The 23,582-nt window shown below is 43.9% G+C and overlaps 1 protein-coding gene across 1 annotated transcript in view; it reads left to right on the forward strand.

The window, feature by feature from the left end:
• Nucleotides 1-23,582, forward strand: part of garre1 (granule associated Rac and RHOG effector 1) — a 74,287-nt gene that overhangs the window by 11,246 nt on the left and 39,459 nt on the right. Inside the window, exon 2 of the mRNA XM_080730712.1 lies at nucleotides 17,871-19,566. Within this exon, the coding sequence (XP_080586838.1) occupies nucleotides 19,006-19,566 (561 nt within the window). The 5' untranslated portion in view covers nucleotides 17,871-19,005. The remainder of the gene's footprint in view (nucleotides 1-17,870; nucleotides 19,567-23,582) is intronic.

The raw sequence follows: 23,582 nt of genomic DNA on the forward strand, positions 1-23,582 counted from the left end.
AAAACCTGCAATGTCAAAGTGCTCAATATAGGCTGGGGGGAAGCATTGGTCGTTCCCATAGGTTACTAGCAGTGTTTCATGAATGGGGGGAGGCTGACGTTGGGGCCTTTTATTCACTGCTCACTCTCACCTTTTTGAAAGCCACCAGTTGGACACACTAAGTGAAGTCTGTTGTACGATAGAATCCTCAAGGGGGAAATCTAAAGGAACATTGTTTTATTTTTTTATTTTTTTGGGTGCTTTCAGTGAAAAGCAGCTGTAGTTGTGGAAGAATAGCTCTGAATGGTGTCGGGGGTCAAAAGGTTTTCATTTTGGTATACATAATATTTGAGACATTCTTTGAACCGTGTAGCTCTCATTGCATGAGATGATGATGTAGGCTGCGATGAGAGGATCGAGAGGATTTCGTTCTTAATCGTGTTATCCGTTTCAAAAGATGCTCAAGTTATTAGCACTATCACGTCATGATCATGTAGGTCTCGTTGGTTGGTTTGGTTAGAGTCGCAGTAATGAGAAAAAGAATGGCTGTGTTCCTTATGTGTTTTCATGTAGTCTAACTTAGTGATTCTCAAAGTGGATTACAGGGACTCTGTGGGTTCCTTTGTGGGGGTCTAAATTGACCCATACAAGTCTGTAACTCTTGACACTATACAAATAGAACCAAATGGACCCGAGACTGTCAGAGTTAAGAGGAAACCTGGTTTATCTAATCTATCATACCAGTAAGACTCCCTAATCGGGAGATAAGCGACCATCACATCGCATACACAAACTTTAGAAGGCAGTCGTAGCCAATCGGGAGGGAATATGGGAAATGGGACAGATCGATGACATGACTGTAGAGATACTGTGTATCGCTTTGCGTGATTTTAGGGCAAAATCTGTTGAAGCAGTGTCCAAAAATGTGTTTTGCAAAAATCTGCCTGATGGTGCCGCTAGTAGAGGGCCATGTGAGAAAAAGTGATTTGCCATCCAAGGAGTGTGTGTGCGCAAAGTTTGGCATCGATAGGGCCAACGGTGCCAGAGATAAGAGTAGGGCAAAAGTGTGACGTGACGTGATGGACAAATGGAGGGACGGAGGGACTGACGGAGGGACAGCCGGTGGAGCTTTTCATTGTAACTTACAACCTGACGGTCGCAATAAGTATGAGAGTTGTGAAAGCGGGTATGGCTGATGTTGAAATGTGGGCTTAATGCGCAGGCGTCACAGACTTATTTAGTACTCAAGCATGTCCTTTGTTTGGCTGGCAGCCTGTCTGCTATTTTTATTGGAGCCATAAGCTACTTACTTCTGTCTAGTGTTGTGACATTACAGGTTGGCCTAATATTATCCAGCCTATTAGCCAACTGTACCAGGCTGCTAGTGCCATTCACTTTACCAGTGGTGGAAAAAAATACTCAAACGTTTTCCTCAAGTAAAAGTATCAATACTGCAGTGCAGATGTACTCTGTTACAGTACCAGTCCAGAATAAAACAATTTACTTGAGTAAAAGTACAAAAGTATTGAAAAATCACACCCGTGTGAACTGAGCGGTGGTCCCCCCCCCCCCCCCCCCCCCCCCCCTTCCCCCCTGTGTGTGTGTGTGTGTGTGTGTGTGTGTGTGTGTGTGTGTGTGTGTGTGTGTGCGCGCGCGTGTGTGTGTGTGTGCCTGGTCTGGCCTGGCCTGAACAACAGCGCCCCTCCCTTAACATGTGTGGTCAGAAAAGGTTACTGCAGGCTACAGACAGACAGACAGACACGCAGACAGACAGACAGACCCACACACACGGCCACGTATAGGAGCGTTGTGACCACCGCTCAAAAAATGACTTAAAAGTACCAAAAGTAGTACGCATTATGACCCGTTTCACAAGTTTTCAAATATATAAAATGGACAAAAAATATTGTGAAAATAGCAGCTCACAAGCTCACAATGCGTCGCATCACAACGCATTGTAGATTGGCTATTTTCAAACGGCCAAAATGTATATAGAGCTGAAGTGGTTACTGTCATGTTTTGTAATGATAATCAAAATCTACAAAGTAACTAGTTGTAGTGGAGTAAAAGTACATTATTTGCCTGTAGTGGGTTGGAATTAAAAGTAGTGAAAATTGGAAATACTCAAGTAAAGTAAAAGTACTTCAAAATTATACTTAAAGGAGTAGTTCACCACTTTTCAACCTGTCTTCATATAATAGGTCCTCACTAAATGTTCATGATAAAATATCACAATTCTTTTCTACTCAGTCCAAGTCTCCTAGGAGAGCTGTGGGAAGTTCAGAATCCATCGTCTTGTGACATCATCATTTGCCCAAATTAATCAATATTTTTGAAAAGAATATTTAGATTTTTATTATCGCGAGAAAAATTGCTTCCACTTTAAAATTGCAACTTTTCAGGAATAGAAAGCCTGCAGTTTCTATAAGCTGGATTGGCAATCAATGATGTCACAAGACGATGGGTTTCTGACCTGCCCACAGCCCTCCTGAGAAAAAAATAATAAAAATAAAAGCTATTTTTGAGTGAGGACCAATTATATGAACATAGGTTAAAAAGTGGTGGAGTGCCCCTTTAACTCATACAGTGCCAAACGACTTTTAGATCAACATTCTTACTATGGACTTCCCTGCCAGACGACTTAAATCGACTTTTACTTAGAAAAAAAACCAAAAAATATTTTTTTTTTTTAGATTTTTTTAAATTAAAAAAAAAAAAAAAAAAAAAAATTGGACCCCATTAAATCTAGTAAACATGATTTCAATCGCGATTTTGCATGTTCCACCCCCCATACAACCCCATCTTTCATACAGGGCAGCCATCTTTGCTTACATAATGTAAAACATAATGGCTATTATCTCAAGAATGCCTGAACGGATTTCCAATCTTTTTTTTTTGTTTGAAAGCTGTGAACAGCCTGCACAAACATGGTGCATGATCTGTGCATGGGCGTGCATGATCTGTGCACTATAAATTACATAGAAGTCTATGGAGATTTTCTGGCAATAATGCCACTCGAGGGCATATTTAATTGGCAGTAACTGAGTTTTTAAGGGCAGTACTTGAGTAAATGCACTTAGTTACTTTACACAGGCATTGACACTAAGGCTTGCCCACCTGCCCCCGGCAGGTAAATAAAACCTTCGGGCAGGTGGAGTTTGCTTTCAGGTTGCCCGACCGGGCAAGTGCTCATTTGAGAGGGGACACAATCGTCTATAACACAACACCAGATATCTGTCTTGTCTAAACACCTGAACACCTCGTCTGTGGAATGTAACAAGTGTGAAACCATAGACATATTCAATCATTAGCTATGTAGGTATTTGGATTTGGAGGAATTTAGGTATTTTTCCCGCACAGCCCCAGAAAATAAAGAGGTGTTAAATTGAGTGGTAATTCAAATAACTTAACTATCATTTTATAATGGAAGTTTTACTTTTCGGGCAAGTGGGCATGACCTTCGGGCAAGTAGAACATAACCTGTACTTGCCCGACAGGCAAGTGCCTCTGAGTGTCAACCTCTGTTTACACCACTGCTCACTACAGCTGTACCAGGCTACAAACTGCCATTCACTGTACTGTATGTGGTCGAACGCATCAAGAAATGTGCCGCCTATGGGAGAGAAATATAAAATTCATATGAATAACTTGGAAGTTAAGTACTATGTACGCATTAAGAGCACGGGACCAAACTGAGCATGTACTGTAGGAGCAAACATCAAACATGTCTAATCTGTGCTCGGACGACACAGTGCTAAAGTACCTGCTCACCAGGCACCTGAGCCTGTAGGATGCTGTGACAACTAAGTTGACACACAGAAATGTGTGAAATGAATTGGCAAAACAAGTATAGGGTATGCCTGTGACATCATCGTACCTGGATGAGTCGGTAGAAGTCAGTAGGAGTAGTGTGTATTGCGTATAGATAATTTGCGACATAACATTTCTTCGACGTCGAAACAATGACACAGAAATAGCGAGAATTGCCCGGAGTCAGTAGGCGTCGGTTGCAGTCATGACGAGTCTAGGACTCAGGATCGCCATTGGACCCATATAGTTGGTATCAGCCGGGCTGTAGTGTGTGTGTGTGTGTGTGTGTGTGTGTGTGTGTGTGTGTGTGTGTGTGTGTGTGTGTGTGTTGTCATTGTGTTGGTACGGGTAAGCTAGTGCCTTCCACAATACTCTACTTGTATTCTGTGCCCAAGTGAAGCCTGGCTCAGCTCCTCTCACACAGTTGCTTGCGGCACTTGTCCTGCCATGTGGCCTGACCCCTGCGACCTCTGTCTGTGTCCGCCCATCCTGAGATTTCACTGTGGATTCTTGTCTAGTTCAGTGCCTCTCAAACTTTCACATTTCAAGGTCTCTCCTTGACTCTTGACAGTGTACAAATGGAACATTTGTACACTGTCAGAGTTACAGACTTGTATGGGTCAATTTAGACCCCCCTAAAGGAACCCACAGAGTCCCTGGAATCCACATTGAGAACCACTGGTCTATTGTAAACAGAGCAAAGAAAAGATGAGTGTTCAAATGATTTCATTTACTGCTTTCTATCGTTTTAGCCATTTTAGCTATTCTGATTTCAGTGGTCGGGGGCATGCGCACGAGTGGCTAAATATGTCTTTTCAAACACAATAAGCAGGTGATTTCTTTATTACTACACTACTAGCCCCCATAAGTCACATTTAGCCTCTTGTACGCATGCCCCTGACCTCTGAAATCAGAATAGCTAAAATGGCTAAAACGATAGAAAGCACTAAATGAAAACATTTGAACACTCAACTTTTCTTTTCTCTATTTACAAATCTAAAATATGAACCCAATACCTCAATACCTCAATATTCATAAAGCCCCAATGACAGCCTGGTATCATGTCATTGAAATGAAAAAAGAAAAAAAAAATGTTCAAAGGTTTAAAAAAAAAAAAAAAAATGATAATAATAAAAGAAAAGGGTGCGTTGCAATGCCTTGTGATGTGACACATTGTGATTGATTGATGATTACTATACTTTATTAACAGTTTTCAGAAAAAAATCACAGGAAAGTACAGTCGAATGTACAAGGTCTGCTAATTGGATTTAGACCCAATAAAGCACTATGGCTTGTTTCCATTGGGGTCCTTTGTACTCAATGATTCTCAATTGTACTCAATGAATTGTACTCAATGAATGTACTCAATTCATTGAAGCCAGTTCATTTGGAGCTTATAGATTGGCTATTATCCACCTGTTTCCGCAATAATTTACTGTAGAAATATCTGTGGGACACATCCGGGGAACACCTGACATACAAGCTCATGTCGCGTCGCAGATGCAACCGTTGTGAGCTTGTAGATCACACTCGGCTGCGACACCGGAACTGCCGCACCCCTTCCGCGCAAGGCACGATGGGACGTTGGAAACTTGTGGATAGTGTAAGGATAAAATAGGGCATTAATCTATGAACAAAAAAAACAAACATTAAAAGATTTAAATATGGAGATGCAAGGTTTCTTCCTGACAGTGACGATGTGGAATGTCCAGGGGGGGTCTTTTCTACCCTACCCCCAAGCCCCATTTTGGGGCAAAAATGACCTATGTAGAAAACACTGTTTTCCCATAGTGTTAATTTGTTATCGATATGTAGCAGAAATACCACGATTGTTTTAGAAAATGTGACGCAGGCCTGAATTCTCTCATAACAGCATATTTGTATTTATTCTATTTAAAGACACTTCCTTTCCCTTGTGTTTTTGTTTTAAGTGCTACTTCCTTGTCCCCCAACGTGTGTGTGCGTGTGTTCAGCCAAAACATGACGACAGTGGTTATGAAAAGACATCATCTTTACTGATGTTCTCTCCATTTCTTTTTCAGTCTTCTCGTTTTGAATCCACATAAGTGCGTACTGTGTGTCTGGGGGGGGGGGGACGACGCATTCCTCGGCTTCATTGGCAACAGATGTAGAGGAGGACTTTTTTTTTCAGCTGAACCTTCTGAGGGCTAAAAACGGTGTGCCTTTTGGAGTGTGGGGCAGCTGTTTTTGCCTGTGTGTCTGTATGTAGGCTGAAATAGAATTCATGAGAGAGCGAGGGCAAGAGAGAGAGAGAGATGGCTGCATACAAGAGACGGAAAAACAGACGGAAGAAAGTGAAGATAGACAGAGGTAGCCTAATGCAAGGGGCTGTTCTTGAGACGTCATCATCACCCATCACCAGGGTCCTGTCTGTGCCTTCCAGCGGCAGGTCAGATAAGGAACTGTCAGCACGGATCTCTGTCTTCCATCGTGAACTGGACGCGCGCTCGTCTCTCCAAGACATACCTCGTGTCCCCTCCTCCTGCGTTTACAGTGCTTCCAATTAGGGATGGTCCGATCAGGTTTTTTGGAACCGATCACCGATCACAAAAGTTTGATCACCCGATACCGATCAATCACCGATCCGATCAAGTTATTATTTATATATTATTTATATTCTCTAAATGTTAATGTTTTAACTTTAATTAATTAATTCACTCATGAATTCATTTATATATTTGCCTTATAGTTATTTACCAGCATTACTATGTATTTATTATCATAGCAGTAACTAATTATTCCTTCAGCACTGTGGAAATCAATAACCCAAAATGGCCTCAACTGGGCATACTGACGGCTGGTTGATCGGATGCACCGATCGGATCGGTGAATTTACCTTTTGATCTAAACCACCGATTATCGCCGATCACGCTTTGATCGGCCCGCTCCGATCCATTGCCGATTGATCGGTAACATCTCTACTTCCAATACATCATCTACCAATGGATTATGGGAATTTGAGTTTTTGTGTCAGTGCCGGGTGCCGCGGCTACGGTTTAAGGTTTAAAATAAGAAACGTTATAACCTGACTTAAGTTAGGCAGTCAACGCATGGATTTGATAATCCGACTTTCGTCGTATTAGGCAGTAAATTTGTTAAAGAAGTCCACTTGAATCCTGTTGTCAGAGAGTTGTATCGCTATACATTTTCATTGTAGAACGGCTATTTCCAGTGCGCGACAAGACACCAGCGCGCAACTAAGTATAAATCACCCCTTAATACACGCAACGATACACTTAAGGAGAACATATGCGGCAGGTGTGAATGTCAAGCTGAACATTGCACACCACAATAGACTGCTCCTTGTTGTTGAGTAATGAACCCTGTAGTCTCAGTCTCATTCGACAAAGACGAGGTCCTAGAAAAATGTATCGCACAAGAATACACAAAAAATTGATTTTTGGAAATCAATGCCAAGAAGACAAACATCATCAGGGGTTTGACAGACAGTTTTGTAAGACGTTCAGCTCTCTCTCTCTCCCCCCCTTCCCTTCCCACAGTTGTCTGTGGTTAACTGCTGTTTTATATTTATATTCCCCAGAGCTCGGCACAGACAGGTACATCACACTTGGTGAGCTTGACGTTCTGTAACTGGCGACAGAGAGCTCTCCCCAGGAAACCTAAGCCCCTCTTTCCTGTTGGAGCCAAGCAGCTGAGAGAGAGAGACACACACACACACACACACACACACACACACACACACGCAGGCGAGTGTGTGTGGAAGCCGAGCTAACATTAGCCCAGAGAGAGCGAGCGTGTACGCAGAAGACAAGACACTACACTACACCAGGCCATGGCCCTGTGCCAGCCCAGCGCAGACTGTGGGGGGACCCTCCTATCACATGTGTTTGTTTGGGTGCAATCTGTAATGCAGTGTGTGCGCGCTCTGGAACAAGAGGCTGGCTGCACTAGAAGCCAGCGGAGCTCATTAATATTGATGCACTCGTCTGCTTGCCTTGAGAAGAACCTCTGCTCACCAAATGTATTTTACACAGAGGCAGGAAAAGGTGGGCTGCGGATAATCTCTTAATGCAGGCACATGGACTTGGGTTAGTCTGGACACTGTGCCAGTTTCTGTTGAAATGTGCACATGGCAAAAACGTTCGCGAGACGAGTGACAAAGGTGGTGCAACAACGTCGGCGTTGACGCACTAGACTCCCCGTTCAGGGTTGTCTCTGGCTCTTTTCTGTAGCCTACAGTACATTGTGCATAAACGTTTGGTGCTGATTGGTCCAGCGGTTTGTAAGATTAGCTCCAGACAGACAGACAGGCGCACACACACACACACACACATATCGGGCGGTATCGACATTTTGTTACCGCGATTACCGTCTTCCCATTTACTGCCGGTATTGCGGTAATTACCGCACCCCCGTATCAATTAATTAAGGTTCGGCGATAAGTCAAAATATTGCAATCATCTTCCCAAAAGTCGCCTCTCCACAGCCTGACTGCCCGAGTTATACTTCTCCGTTCAGCACAGCGGGTCTGGCTTTGAAAGGAGCAGATCTACAAGCTCACAACACATCGCATCCGCGACGCGTTCTGAGCTTTTAGATCTGCACTGTCGGGTTACCATAGTAACGTAGGCTAGCTACTTGGGCTTTTCAGACACAAACAGCTGTGTGAACAAACCAGAAGAGGAGGGGTAGTCAGATCGTGTACAGTGATTCTGTAAACTCACGTCACGTCTCAACTCTCAAATCGCAGTGATTGAGTGCTGCTATATACAGGTTTTAGTTTCAAGACTTGACAGAAAAAATGTTATAAAATCGCCGACGCGCCGCCGGACGGGGCACAACGTGCGACGCGGTGGAAAAAGTAAAATAGTTTCATTTTCGGTTTTAGTCCACGCGGCCCGCGCTCCGCCAGTAATCCGTATGAATAAAAAAAGATATGCCACAACACAAGGTATGTATTAACATCCTTGTGTCGTGTGGATTACAGAGAAAGTTTACGCTGCTCTGTACTCCTCTACGCGGCTGCTGTGCTGCCCTGTGTAGGTCTGACTGTCTGTGTCTCTGAGTGACGTATGTGGCTTCCAAACGTGTGGTACACGGCCCAGAGCAGAGCGGCATGGAGCGCATGCGGTCCTCGCTTCTCCCCTGTTTTAAAACTTGCTTGTTTTCCAATAAAAAATATACTTTTTTTTTTGTATTTTTTTACCGCGGTAAGCACACTGACACCGCGGTAGACCTCGGTATACCGCGGTATGGCGGTTACCGAACCCAACCCTACACACAGGCACAGACACACAGACAGACACACAAACACACAAGCAGACCCTCACATAGACGGCTAGCCTCTTGCAGAGCCATGCACGCTATAAAACATAGAACTTAGTTCCTCACCCCATGGAGACTTGAGTCAGAGATGGACCGATTGCAAAATTCTTGGCCGATACCGATCCACCGGTTTTATGAAGGTCTGACCTGCCAAAACCGATTTTTCCGATACCGATTTCTTTAGCTAAGAACTAGAAAATAGGGTTGCTCCAATACCCTTTTTTCAGGCCAAGTAGCCTACAAGACATACTTCAATTTGAGTACCAATAAGCGAGAAGAACACTAAAGCTAAATCAATCACAATAATAGTAGGGCTGCAAGCGAACCTTCGGGGATTCGAACGTTCGTTCGTTACGTTGGCAATCGAAGTTCGAAATTAATGGGTTCAGGTTTTTTTTTTTTTTTTACACGAAAAATAATTATCAGAATGTGATAGGCCTATTCAGAATATCACAGTAGTAGAGATAGCCAAATACGAAATAAGTTAGGCCTACCGGTAAACACTAACAGTTACTAATGGTGACCGTTATAGTAGTTATAAAATGCACCAGAACAGCTTGGAGCGATCAAGGACCGTGCTTCGCTCCAATTACGCTCCTGTTTGGGGCCGCGAACCACACTGTGTGAACCTCGCTGACACACGCTTGATGACAGTAGAGTGAGAGCAGCCGAGCTGGGCATAGACAGACGTGTGTGCTCTGAACAGCGAACACCCATCCATGCACCCAAATATTAAACAGCCTTTCTCCTAAGCATGAGCAAAGATGGATTTTATTGCAACCCCCTAAAGGATCTTACTATAATGCGATTTATGGGGTTGTTAGACTTGTTACATCGAGACCAGTTCAGCCGGAACGCGACGCGCTCCGACGCTGTCACCAAGTCTAATCATCATCCGTGCAACTCCGCCATACATTGAGCCTGTTGGTCAACAAACTGCGCAACATTTTCTCCGATTGGGTTGGATTTTCCAAGTGTTAGCCTACGTGTTAATGCGGCCACGCATCCACGCGTTTTCAATGGTTAAAACAGCGCATTTAAAACATTTCCTACACTGTTTTAGCTGGTTAAAGGTACAGTACGTTCGATGGTTCGATTGTCCGAACGTTCGGTTTATATTCAATTGAACGAACCATCTAAGGTTCGATGGTTCGTTCGGAAAATCCCCCCGAAGTTCGAATCCCTAAAACAGGGCTAGATTACAGCCCTAAATAATAGTACAATATCCAAAATCACAGACAATATCCAGTCTAATATGACTGTCTGGACTAGGCAGGAGGAAAGCAGGTGACGCATGCTTTTTTTCCCCTTCTTTTTGGAGACGACATTGACACAGGATTATGGAATATATCCTTACATTGCAAAGGTAATCAGCACCATCTGTATTTTGTAGGCTGCCACTAAGTAGACTGGCTGCTACTTGCTAATGTTTACTTTAGTCACAGGACCAGAGCATCATGCTGTGCAGTGCCATAGACACAATTGGCATAAAACCGTTTTTTATGTCAGTGACCTGCCGGTCACCGATTCGGCCGGTTTGATATAATACCTGCCGATTTTTGATATTGGCCGATACCGATGTCCATCCCATATATATATGTTTTAGTTTTTGTCACATTCCTAAGCCAATAACTTGAGGAGACAATTAGGGTATGACTATATGGGTACGGTCCCGTTGTCGTTTTGGTGTCGTTACCAAAACATGTATCTCGTTTACACCTCGTATTGACTCGTATTGTCCTTAGGGTTGTGTTTACATGACAACGCATGAATTCACGCTAAATTGCTTTAGTGTTATCGCCTGTTTTCGCATATTGAATGAGTCCCACTCCCGCAGTGCAGCCAATCTCAAGCGCTGCACTACAGAGGCGTCAGTGGCAAGGTATGGCAGCATTGGCAGCTACCATACCTTGGCTACAGGGGAACATAATAAAATGTACTTCTTAAAATAAATTCATCATGCCTGTTGCTAAGGATTAGCTACATGACTGGTGTCTTGCATGTGTGCCTTCGCTCTTGCAAGACACCAGTCATGTTGCCATACCTTAGTTTTTGCTGAACTTACGCCACTGGTGAAGTCAGTCTGTGATTACTCTGGTGGAGGGGGAGCGAGCAGCCGACTAGGAGGAGGAACGTTTTGTGATATGAGCTGTGGAGTCGTGGACTCTTGACTGGACAGTAACAGTGGACTGTCACTGGACAGGTTTGTGTTTATTGTGGATGTCACGGTGATTGTTGACTGAGCTGAAAATGCAACTGTCCTGCATGACGCTGACACACGCACACAACCCTCCGCAATAGCTCTCCTCTCGGATAGGCGCTCAGTCTACGACGACCAGTCTAAAAGTAATAAGCGAAACATAGCATCATACACAGCCAGATCGGGTCAATTTTCCCCCGCTCCATTTTAGGGAATTGGTCAAGTTGATTTTGTATTTGTTTATTATGTTCTACTATTTGGTATTTCAATTCCCCCCGCTCTCCGCGATCTGACCGTGTCCACGGGTGTCTTGCATTAACGACAAATAGCATACTTTCAAAATCAACCAATAGACCGCATACCTGCACTTGTGCATTCATACATGCATGGACTAAACAGACATGCAGTCTGACACACTGACTGACACAGACACACACACACACACACACACCGTTCCTCTCCCATTCGGGTTGAGGTGGGGGAGGGAGAGTGGGTGCTATGACCGACGGCATCGTATTTTCCGTACTGGTCCATTTATACAGCTGTGTATTCAATACAAAAACACAGATATCCACCTGGGGACCCGAATTCAAAAAAGATGCTGGTCATAACTCATAAATACGCGTATCTGTGTCAATATCGCCTTATCAATACATAAGTTTACAGTTTAGCGGAGTCGGAGCAATTCGTGTAAAAGTAGCCTTAGTGTCTCCATAAGGAACAAGGCAGGCCCTTCCACACTGCTGGTCATCAAATTATTGGCTTAGGAATGCGACAAAAAACTATCCATGAATTCAAGTCTCCATCATGGGGTGAGTAATCGATAGGGGGAAACTATCCCTTCAATATTAATGGGTTTCTTAGATTCTGGAAGGTTCTGAGTTAGCCTTTGTGGTGGTAAAGAGCCATTACTGTGTCAGCTGGCAGCCATTGTAGGGTGCCTGGCATCTCCTAACTGTTGCTGTAATCCCAGGGATGTTGGAGCCTGGGACCCAGCAGCCCACACTGCTCAGCTTGTCACCCTGGGTAACCGCTCTCTCTCTCTCTCTCTCTGAGCACTGCTGCGCTGCACATTGTGCTGGGTGATATCACTTGAAATATGACACAACTTAAGCTGTCTTTCCACCGATTTCGCCCTGACCCGGCATTGGAAGACGTCGGAAAGCGTCTGCTGCCGACAAGCTGCTGTCGGGAGCTTGTCGGCAAGATGCGATGAGCCACCGGTACCCGTAGAACTGAATGTTCACGCTTTTGCCGTCCTCATCTAGCCGTTGGGTAGAGATGAGCAAAGCTAGGCTAATAAAATGCCTGCGTTTGTTTTTTACGGGGCTGAGAGAGTGTTGCCAAATTTGCTATATTCTGCGAGTGAAACAAGCGAACAGATCTATGAAAACAAACCCAAAAGAAGCAACCATTTTCACCACTTGAGCCCTATTACATCAGCTTTTTGGGGAGGAATCAATAATTGGCATAACTGCTAAATTGGGGAGATAAGGGGGTTAAAAAAAGCAGCAACAACAAGAAAAGTGACACAACAATATGTTTCTGACAAACATCAATTCTCGATGGGCCTCATTTATTAATCTAATGTAGAAACCAGTACTCATCCGACAACGGGAATCGATTCACGACACGTTTCATTTATCAAACGGTCGTTTCCTGCTGCCACTCAGTCACGCACTGGCGTAAACATTGTCAGGTGTGCTAAATGTGGTCGAAGTCGCTCAGGCGGTAGACCAGCCACTTCTGAATCGGGAAGGTTCAATCCCAGGGTCCCCCTTTGTTCATTTTGAAGTGTCCTTGTAGCTTACAGTGTCACACACACGCATCAAAAGTAGTACATCCACAAGCCTTGTACGTTTATAGACTTAACCGATACCAGTTTATCACTCCCGATGTCGATTCTGATACCCATATCTTGTGTATCGGTCGACACCGAGTACCGATCCGATACCAGTGCGACTAAATAATAATGGAAATGGTAAAGTAAGAGTATAAAAACAGTCGAAGACATATATATATATATATATATATATATATATATATATATAATATGTGTGTGTGTGTGTGTGTGTGTGTGTGTGTGCGCACACACACATTGTGTGTGTTTATTGTAAGTGAAGAAGACGTGAGTGCTTTCTATCTCATATCATTGAAACATATTTATCATTATATGGGAGAGCTATTTGCCTGGCCCTATAAGTACAACACTGCGGTAGGCACCGGTAGTCACGCTCTGCAGATCCTCAGTGCAAAGAGTTTAAAAATATGTGCAGCAACGTCATCCCCCAGCCAGGCCGCTGCTGTAAACAAGGAATGTGCTCCATCAACTTAGCCTGGACAAATAAGGGTTAAAATCTAGGAAGAGGAAGTCCTCCTTCTCTCTCTCTCCCTGGCTCGCTGCTGCTCTCTCTCCCTTCACAAGGTCACTGGTTTCACTTGGCCTGCCTGCTTCTTTAAAGCAGTGGTTCTCAACCTGTGGGTCCTGGGGGTCCCCAAATTATTTTGAGGTGTACCCAGATGGTTAACTTAATATGCAACATTGTTTTCTCACTCAACAGTAAACAAACCAACATAAAGTTGAAGTGTAAAGAGGGTATATGCACTTCTAAAGTGACAATTTAAGGACCTTTTAATACCTCTCAAATGACAAATTGAACATTGGCCAAATATTAGAGGCAGAAATTGTGATAATAGCCGATCTACAACATCTTTGAAAATGGGTGAAGTCGTCATTTAAGTGTATGAGAATCCTGGGCTCTCCAGAGCAAGGGACCGTTTGGTAGCAGACAGTCTGGTAGCAGAATCCTGGGCTCTCCAGAGCAAGGGACCGTTTGGTAGCAGACAGTCTGGCAGGGCTGCAGTTCTTTTTTTGCCTGAAGCAGCAGCAGCCGCACTGTTTGTGAAAGGAAACAGAGGTTTGAAGGTCAGTAGAACATGGGCAGATTAACGCGGGTGCGTGCGCCGTGGAATGTTTTTGACGCTAACGGAGCCGCACATTACATACGCGGCCCACGGTGACGGCAGTCTCGTGTGGCTGCCGTTGGTTACCCTCAGGAAAAGCAACGACTTCTGTGTGTGTGTGTGTGGGGGTGTGTGTGTTTTTCCAGGACCTGCTCTTAAGGCCTTCTCCTCTTCCCAAAACAGCGGTGCTTTTGGGCATGGGGCTGACAGATAACGGCATGATAGCCCTGCCTGTGTATGGTAGTAGTGGGTATCTGATAGATAATAGTCTGTGACAATTGTTTTTTTTTTTAAGGATGTGATATCATTGGAGTGTGTCTGTATCATCAAGGGCTAGGCTAGTTGTGCAGCTGGTGGAAATTTTATCACATGCTGGGAAATCTGTGTTCTCTCGTACCAACCACTCCGGAAACAAACTGTTATTGTATTTTTTAAAGTACTATTCCACCCCATTTGCCTAGTTTTTCCACTGCTAATAGCACTAGTGAAAGTATTACAGACACTTGTTGGGCCTGTAGTTAACTCATTTGTTGCCCCCTCCCGAGTTTCCAGCCCCCTCCCGAGTTTCCAGAGTTATTCCCGTTGTTTGACGCCGCCACGCCCAAGTTTCCCGAGTTGGGGCCGAATTTGCATTAAACCTTTTTTTTTTACTATCTACTATCAGACCAGCCCCATCTTTCAAACATGGCAGCCATTGTTGAACGGATTTCCAAGCGGATTTTTTTGTTTGAAAGCTGTGAACGGCGTGCACACACGTGGTGCATGATCTGTGCATGGCCGTGCATGATCTGTTCTTTTATTGAGCGTTACTATCCACTCCTACATCTGGCTTTGTACGTATGTTCTAGGGCATTCACGAATAGTGATTTTTAGTATTCGAATTATTGGACCTTAAAGTATTCGAATAGTCGAATATTCGACAGGACTGGCCAAACTGTCAAATATTAAGTAAGTAAGAGGCAAACATTGTGAAAATAGCCGATCTACATGCTCACAACGCCTCGCAAACGTGAGGCGTTGTGAGCATGTAGATCTGGTATTTTCACAATATTTATCTGTGGAACCGAGTCACATTAAATGTAAGACCTAATATTCCAAGTGCTTGTCAGGGTGGGGATCCCCAGTTCAAATATGTTTATTTTGGGGGACACGGCCTAAAAAGGTTTGCGAACCCCTGGTATAGAGCATTAACAAATTCATCCACCAGGGGCATTGACAACTCATTCTTATGACTTCCTATCTAGCCAAGCTTTATAAACCATATATTTTTTTAAAGAGAAAACAATAAAAAAATAAAAATAAGCAAATATCGGTGAACAACGTCAAATAGTGACTTTGATATTCGAATATTTGGTGATGCCCTAGTATGTTCTACACTTGGCTCATTGGCCAAGCTTTGCTTGACACTTAACGAAAATAACTAGACTGCACTCTGTCGAGGTGCCAACTTACGTCTTGTGCACTTGTGGCCATATATGGCCTACTTGTGCGCCAGCAGAGCACGCAAGTACTGCGATCGGTGCTGTCTGTATGTATGTGGGTGGGAAAGTTGGCACTCTGCCGAGATGCCAACTTGCACTTTATTTATATCAGGTCACACTTGTTGATGGTGACGTCACCCTGTGTTTTTTCAAGGGTTTTCCCATTGAATGGCGTAAACCAGACAGACACCGCCACACAAAGAAACACAGAACGCTACCTGAGTTCACTTAACTGGGTGTGATTTTTCTTTTAAACCGAATGCTACAATAGGTAAATCGAACACAGTTGAGCAATGCAGTTTGAGCCCCATTTTGGGGTTGATGCTTACTGTGCCAACTAGCCTTCAAATCAGGAAAATGGAAATAACTATTCACACAATGATATAGGAACTCCTAACTGAGCGACAGCAGCTAGTATGTAGTGCTCTGCATTTTCAACAATGGGGACATTGTGACTCCCTCGGAGTCTGGTTCAACACATTCATGTGTCATCGTCAACAATGGCCTGTGTGCAGCCGCGTCTCGTTGCAGCTGTGTTCTGTTCTGTGTGACACCAGCCTGTGTCAGGGCTTTTCTCTGTTAAAGGTTGACCACAGCATTTGCAGTCATGTTAGCAACTTCTGAATGGGGTCTAAATATTATAAGATAGGACAACGTGTGTGGAATCATAAGCAAACTTCCGGAGATGACTGTAAGCTTACTCGTAGAGTTGTTCCGATACCAGTATTAGGGATGGGACGATATGAAAATGTCATATCACGATTGTTGTAACAAAAGAAATCGCGATTTAGAGTATTATCGCGATAATCAAAATCCATTATCCTGGGGCCGAACATTTGCCAAAAAATGGCAGATCTACAAGTTCACAATACGTCGCAACACGCCGCGTTGTGAGCTTGTAGATCTGCTATTTTTTGGCAAAGACGTTTCATGGAGAGTGAAAAAAAAAACGTATCAAGTACGTATATTATAAGTACCTTCAATTATAGAGGGTTCAAGTGGTACCGGATATGCAGCTTGGCAAATAAAAGGTGAATTGATCCCAGTGCATGACGGAGGACGATATCACGATAAAATAAATCTCCACGATACGATTATCGTGAGTGTTTTTTATCACGATAATATCACGTAATGTCCCATCCCTAACCAGTATAGGGAAAGTTGCCTATACAGCCTAAAATGCCGGAATCGGTATCGGCGAGTATGCCAAATGATGTCATCGAATTTTTTAATCGTTACTAGACCACTGTCCAAGATTTCTTTTCAGTACTCGGTGTCGACGGTACGCAAGTTATGGGTATTGGTATCGGGAAGGAAAGAATGGTATGGGTACATCTCTACTTGAACTCCCCAGTCCCCACCTCTGTAGCCACAGAGGCTGGTAATTACCCCAACGTATACAGTGCATGGATGAGGATGTCACACAGACCTAAACAGACTCTAAATGATAGGTGGTCGTATGTTGGCTAAATAGTCAGTAATGTGCATGGACATTTGTCACAAACAAAACTGACCGGGTGGTGCTAGCTGTTCATTATGTTAACTGTTTTTAGTTGTTCGTCTCGTTTCTTCTTTGTGTTACCATGTAGTAAATAATATTCAAAAAGAAGTGCCTTACAACGCTAGTGCAAAATTGCTTTAACTACTATGGGTGTAGAGTAGAGCAGTGTTTCTCAAAGTGGATTCTAGGGACTCTGTGGGTTCCTTTAGAGGGGTCTAAAAGGACCCATACAAGTCTTTAACTCTGACACTACAAATGGACCCTAACGGGGTTAATTTGGTTCCATTTTTACACTGTCAGAGTTAAGGGGAAACCTTGAAATGTGAAAGTTTGAGAACCACTGGACTAGAGTACTGAAGTCCTGACGTCACTCGTTCATCCTCTGGATCACGGAAGTAATTTCTTCATGGAGAATAACATTGGGTCATCGTTAACGCGCGGGAACGCGTTAGGCACTCCAGGTGTTAAGAACTACACTTTATTTTGTCATATAAACTGTCTGCTAAAAGTGTTAGGTGGGGCAAAAAGGACCAACTTTTTGGCAACCAAACCTCATCCTTCCTGATCACCCCTGACGCTAACCATCTTTCCTATGTGTCCCGTCCCCTCTCTCCCTTTCCTCCCACAGGAAATGACCTAGAGGCCTTACAGATACATTTGTGCTCTTTGTCGTCGCCGAATCCGCGTCTGCGCCGGAGAGAGAAGCAGCGAGACCTGGAAGCCAGCAGCACACTTGTTTCCACAGTGAGTTAATATCTACCTCAGGTGCCAGGAGGCAGGGCCGAGTTTCCAGAGAATCCAGACAGACAGACAGGCAGGCAGAAAGAAAGAAAGAAAGAAGGGAGCTATCAGCTGGCCACTTGCTCACTGCCTGCAGAAGAACCCGCTTGAAGAAGAGGAAGTGTGTCTGACGGACTGGATCTGTCTGCCCTTTTGCTGGGAACAACACACACATACACACACACACACAGAACTTCGTCCCGGAGCCCAGAATTCACACGCCTGTTTTTTGTATTTTATTTTCCCTCATTGCTGTTGACCAGTGTCTCTCTCTCTCTCTCTCTTTTTGTCCCCTTAAATTCATGTAGCTTCCTCCCACCCCTTTTGGCTTACAAGCTTTTAAAGATTTTCTATTTTTATTAGCAGCTAGACTGGTAAAGATATATACAGTATATATATATAATATGTACATATGTGTATATACTATACAGAGAAGGATTTTTGTTTCTGCTTTGATTTGAAGGAAAAAACTAACAAAACAGAAATGCACTTTGGAAGTTCCTCCCCTTCACAGCCGTAAAAAAAATAATAATCAAAAAGTGATTTCGACTTTTCTTCTTTTCTGTCATTTATGATTATTCGGTTTGCTTAAAAACACAAAACAACAAAATAACCTAGCTAACTTGATCGGTGTGTCTCAGCTGGTTCTGTGTACCGGAGGCCCTGTCTCTCCTCAGCTGCAGCAGGGCTGCATGCCACCGTTGGATGCTCAGCTCCGTGCTTCTCCAACCCCCTCCCACCACCACCACCACCACATCATCTTCATCGCTCTTCTCTGCAGCCTCTCTCCAAAAGGCATACTGAGATGAGATGGAATCCTTAAGCTCTCTTTTTACATAACTCGTCGGCATAGTTCCAGGACTTCTCCGATTTTGGGGGTTTGTTTTGTGAAAGAGAACGGGAAAGAAAACTGTGACTAGGCAACAAATATACAAATAAAGAGAGAGGGGTGAAAAAAGGACCTTGGTGCCGGCCCACCACCTATGTATTGTTGCAGCGCGCAGGAAAGTAAAATGGACTACAAGAGGCGCTTTTTGCTCGGCGGGTCCAAGCAGAAAGTGCAGCAGCAGCACCAGCAGTACCAAATGCCCGAGTTGAGCCGGACCCTCAGCGCTCCCCTGGCTTCTTCCTCCTCCTCTTCCCCCAACTCCTCGTCCTCCTCCTGCTCGGCCTCCTCGCCCCTGGGCGTGGTCGGGGTGGGAGGAGGCGGCGGCGGCGGCATGCCCGGCGGCGGCTGCCACCCCTCGGCCGGCGCCATCACGGCGGTGGCCGACATCCAGCAGGGCATCTCCAAGTACCTGGACGCGCTGAACGTGTTCTGCCGCGCCAGCGCCTTCCTCACGGAGCTGTTCAGCGGCGTGTTCAGGAACTCCCACTACTCCAAGGCGGCCGTGCAGCTGAAGGACGTGCAGGAACACGTCATGGAGGCGGCCGGCCGGCTCACGGCGGCCATCAAGCCGGAGATCGCCAAGATGCTGATGGAGCTGAGCGCCGGTGCCGCCTACTTCAAGGACCAGAACGACTTCAGCCTGCAGGACGTGGAGGTGAGTCCCGACCGCGTGATGGGGCCTTTTTCCTTCACTCTGGCGTGGTTATGAGGTTAGGTTTAGGCATAGGTTCTGTGATGTTAATGTTAGGCATAGTGTTTGTGAGCTTAGGGTTTTAGGTTAGGTGTAGGCATAGTGTTTGTAAGGTTAGGTTTAGGGTTAGGGTTAAGTGTTTGTGAGGTTTAAGGAGTAGTTCACCCCCAAAATGACTTTTTTTCTATCGATTACTCATGCCATGGAGACTTGAGTTCAATAATATATATTTTTGTGTTGCATTCCTAAGACAATAATTTGATTTAATAAATGTACCCCCTTTGATTCCGGATGGGGACCCGAATGCATTTGGGTCCCCATCAGGAATCAATTGGGGTACATTTACTATAAGCCAATCTTTGTCTTGGATAATATTATTGAACTCAATCAATAGAAACATTTTGAGGGTGAACTACTCCTTTTAAGGTTAGGTGTAGGAATAGTGTTTGTTAGGTTTTAGGTTATGGTTAGGCAGTGTTGGTGAGATTATGGTTAAGCATAGTGTTTGTGAGATTGAGGTTAAGGTTAGGGTTAGGGTTGGTCATAGACAGTATCTGTGAGGTTGGGGTTAGACATAGTGTTTGTGGAGGTTAAGGTTAGGGTTGGTCATAGTGTCTGTGAGGTTGGGGTTAGACATAGTGTTTGTGAGGTTAAGGTTAGGTGTCTGCATAGGCTTATTTTAGTTAAGGTTAAGGTCAGGGTTTAGGCAAATGACCATGCCCACCTGGACGAAAGGTCAAATAAGTCCAGTGCAACACATGTGCTACAGACTGAGTGAAAAGCACATTTGATTTCACTCAACACACATTTCATACATGCACACAATCGGACAATGCTGGCTTATGTCCAAATGCATACGTTACGTATGCATTTTGGACATAAGCCAGCTTGTCTAGATTGTGACACAACTAGGCATGCAGTCATGTGAATGCAGTGCACGCGCATGTGCGCGGCAGTAGCGATATGTCAGTGGCTGTGGGCTAGTGTCACAGTGTACTTATTGACACAACCTGTGGAAGAATGTGGATCTTTGTTTCATTTCCATTGCTGCGAAACAGAAGCTCTTGTTGACATTCAGGCCTGTGCTGTTTGCTCTCTCACACGGTATCACTTGAACTCGCATCCTCCTGAGGCACAGGAACTGGAACAACCACCTTGCCATCTTTAAAATTCAGTTTTCAAAGGATACTGTGCTTTATTAGAGTGGTTCTCAGCCTGTGGGTTATTTTGGGGGGGTCCCCGGATGATTAACTTAACGTGCAACATTGTTTTCTCACTCAACAGTAAACACACCAACATAGAGTTTAAGTGTATAGAGGGTATCTGCACATTTCTGAAGTGACAGTTTAAGGACTTGGAAGACCTTTCTTTCTTCTACTGCCATATTTATTATTTATTTATTTGTGCTGGTGCCATCAAAAAGTAGCTTACCTTTGCGATGTTATAGGAAATTATCTATGGATTATTTCCAAACATAATCTTTTTCATTGGACACACTGGGGGGTCCCCACTCCCCAGTTAAAATATGATTATTTTGGGGGCCCGCGCCTGAAAAGCTTGAGAACCACTGCGAACAGGGGGGAAGAGGAGATGGTATGTAACATTGGTCTCGAGCGGGAAATGAAAAATGAGGGGAGGACGATAAAATTAACATACCGTAGTTGTAATTCAATATTAACAATATTTTCTCTTGCAATAATTGATAGTGAAAACTACAAGTACCGGCTCAGCCTTAGTCCCAGTGTCACTTTCAGCCACATCTAGTTCTAGTCACAGTGGTAAGGTGCTTAGCGGCGTTCCCTCAGCTCCGTGATTCACAGTTTCCTGGCACAAAATAGATTCTCACGCTCTGTGTTTAAGCTCCTGTCAGGATCCGAGGCTGGGGTGTGAAAAACACTGTGAAAGTGAGAGATGGAGCGAAAGTCACACTTTATCACGCTGTTTTATTTGGTGGAGTTTTATTTTTTATTATTTCTTTCACCTGCAAATCTGCTGTGTTAATTGAGAAACTGTGCTATCTGTACTATACTGTGCTTGAGAAACACTGACTGCCGTCAGTGTTGTCAACCTCTGCTGTCCAAGACACACACTCACAAAAAAGAAACGTCACGCAGATAGATACGAGGTGGCTTTTCATTCATTCCAAAGGGAGAAGTGAACGTGAACACAGCCTCTGAGCGATTATTTACCCGACGGTCACAGAACTAAATATTGTACCCAATCGCCAGATTCGCCACCCACAAGCCACACACTTTTCCCAACATTCTGACACTAAAATGTTTTGCTCCTCCAGAGAGACTCTGGGGGAAATCAGGAATAAATAAATGCTATTGAGTTTTCTCCGTCTTAGCAAACACACTCTCGCGAGATCTAGCGACAGTAAACTTAGTATGTTCGCGAGATCTAGGATTTAGGAGACCATTTGTATGCCATTTGTGTCCCATTGTAGTGGCTAAAATTGTGATGGCAGATCTTTCTCAATATATCATCCACCATCTTTGATAGAGCCTTATTAGTTTGCTCGTATGAAAGTGTAACAGACGTTTGGAGTGGACTGATGCATCCTAACCGCTTAAGCAGCTTACCTGTGTGGTATCAGTCAAGTTTGCGGCCTGTTGCATGTCTCATCATGTGCTGCCTGATTCTCTTTCTGTAATGTCAAATGCCACTGACTGCATACTTCTCTTCATAAATTGGTCAGATATGATAAGGATGATGATAAAAGGAAGGCTGGAGTCAAGAACTATGGGCTTTCCCCCCCATCAATGGTCAACATCCATAGTTTCATAGCTGTGGTGTAGAGCCCACTTTTTGTCCCTGAGCAAAATCCCTTTCATCCGACAGATTCACTTTCTCTTGTTGAAGGCCCGAGAGTAGCTTGTACATGGATCGTAACAAAAATAATATAACCATAAAGACATTTTACACAGCACTTTTAGCATTGTTGACAAAATACTTCACCAATCAAATGAAAGGAGGCATTATACTAATTCATTAATGCAATATCTTGTGCCAGGGTTTTTCAGTGTTTTTACCTTATTTCCAATGCTCCTTGAACGCACCACTGGTCCAAATGTAATCCGATTCCGAGCCCGATCACGATGGTCGTATTTTCATTCACCCAGAAGAGAAAGATTACAACCGCGGCCATCTGTGCTTTTGTTATGGTCCGTAGAGAAGGTCTTGTATTCAACAAGAACACGATCTGGAGATGGATTTCTAGATAAATTGCTGTGGAATTTAAAACTGAGATTTTTATTTCCGGAGGACTACATCTCCAGAAGGAGTATGGGAATTTGAGTTTTTGCATCAGTGCTGGGTGCCACAGACCGCACGCTACAGTTTACAATAGGAAACGTTATATATCCAGATTTAAGTCGGCAAAAGCACTCGATGGTCGGATTTGAAATCCCGACTTCAGTCGTGAACGGCACTTACTGTGTTAAAAAGCCACACCATAGCAACAGCATGTTGTTGTTTATAAAGGGAAACATTTTATTTCCAACCTTTAGCCTATCTCTTAAGCACTCCCAAGAGCTGAAAACCACACGTAAGCTCTTGTGTGCTGTCAGGGACATTTCAGCCAGCAGTGTACTTACTTACTGTACTGTACCTCTTAGCGGTTCAGTGTTGACTCATTACCTTACAGACACTGACAGTGCTGGGCAATACACTGTATCATATTTTCCAAAAGATACATATATGAATGTATCTTTTGGCAAGTACAAGAGCAATGTCCTTCAGGATCATTTCTTAAAGGACAAATTTGTTTTTTTACAAGGGTTCATATTTTAGATTGTAATTAGAGAAAAGAAAAAGTGAGTGTTAAAATGTTTTCATTTGCTTCGTTCTATTGTTTTATCGTGTTTACCGTGCTAAAATGTTTGGCATGCGTACGCATTGGGGCATGCGTACAAGTGGATAAATATGCCTTTTTAGACACAATAAGCCAGCAGTTTCTTTATTGCTATTTACAGTAA

This window comes from Nannobrachium achirus (assembly GCF_963921795.1).
Source record: "Nannobrachium achirus genome assembly, chromosome: 7".
Classification (NCBI taxonomy): domain Eukaryota; kingdom Metazoa; phylum Chordata; class Actinopteri; order Myctophiformes; family Myctophidae; genus Nannobrachium; species Nannobrachium achirus.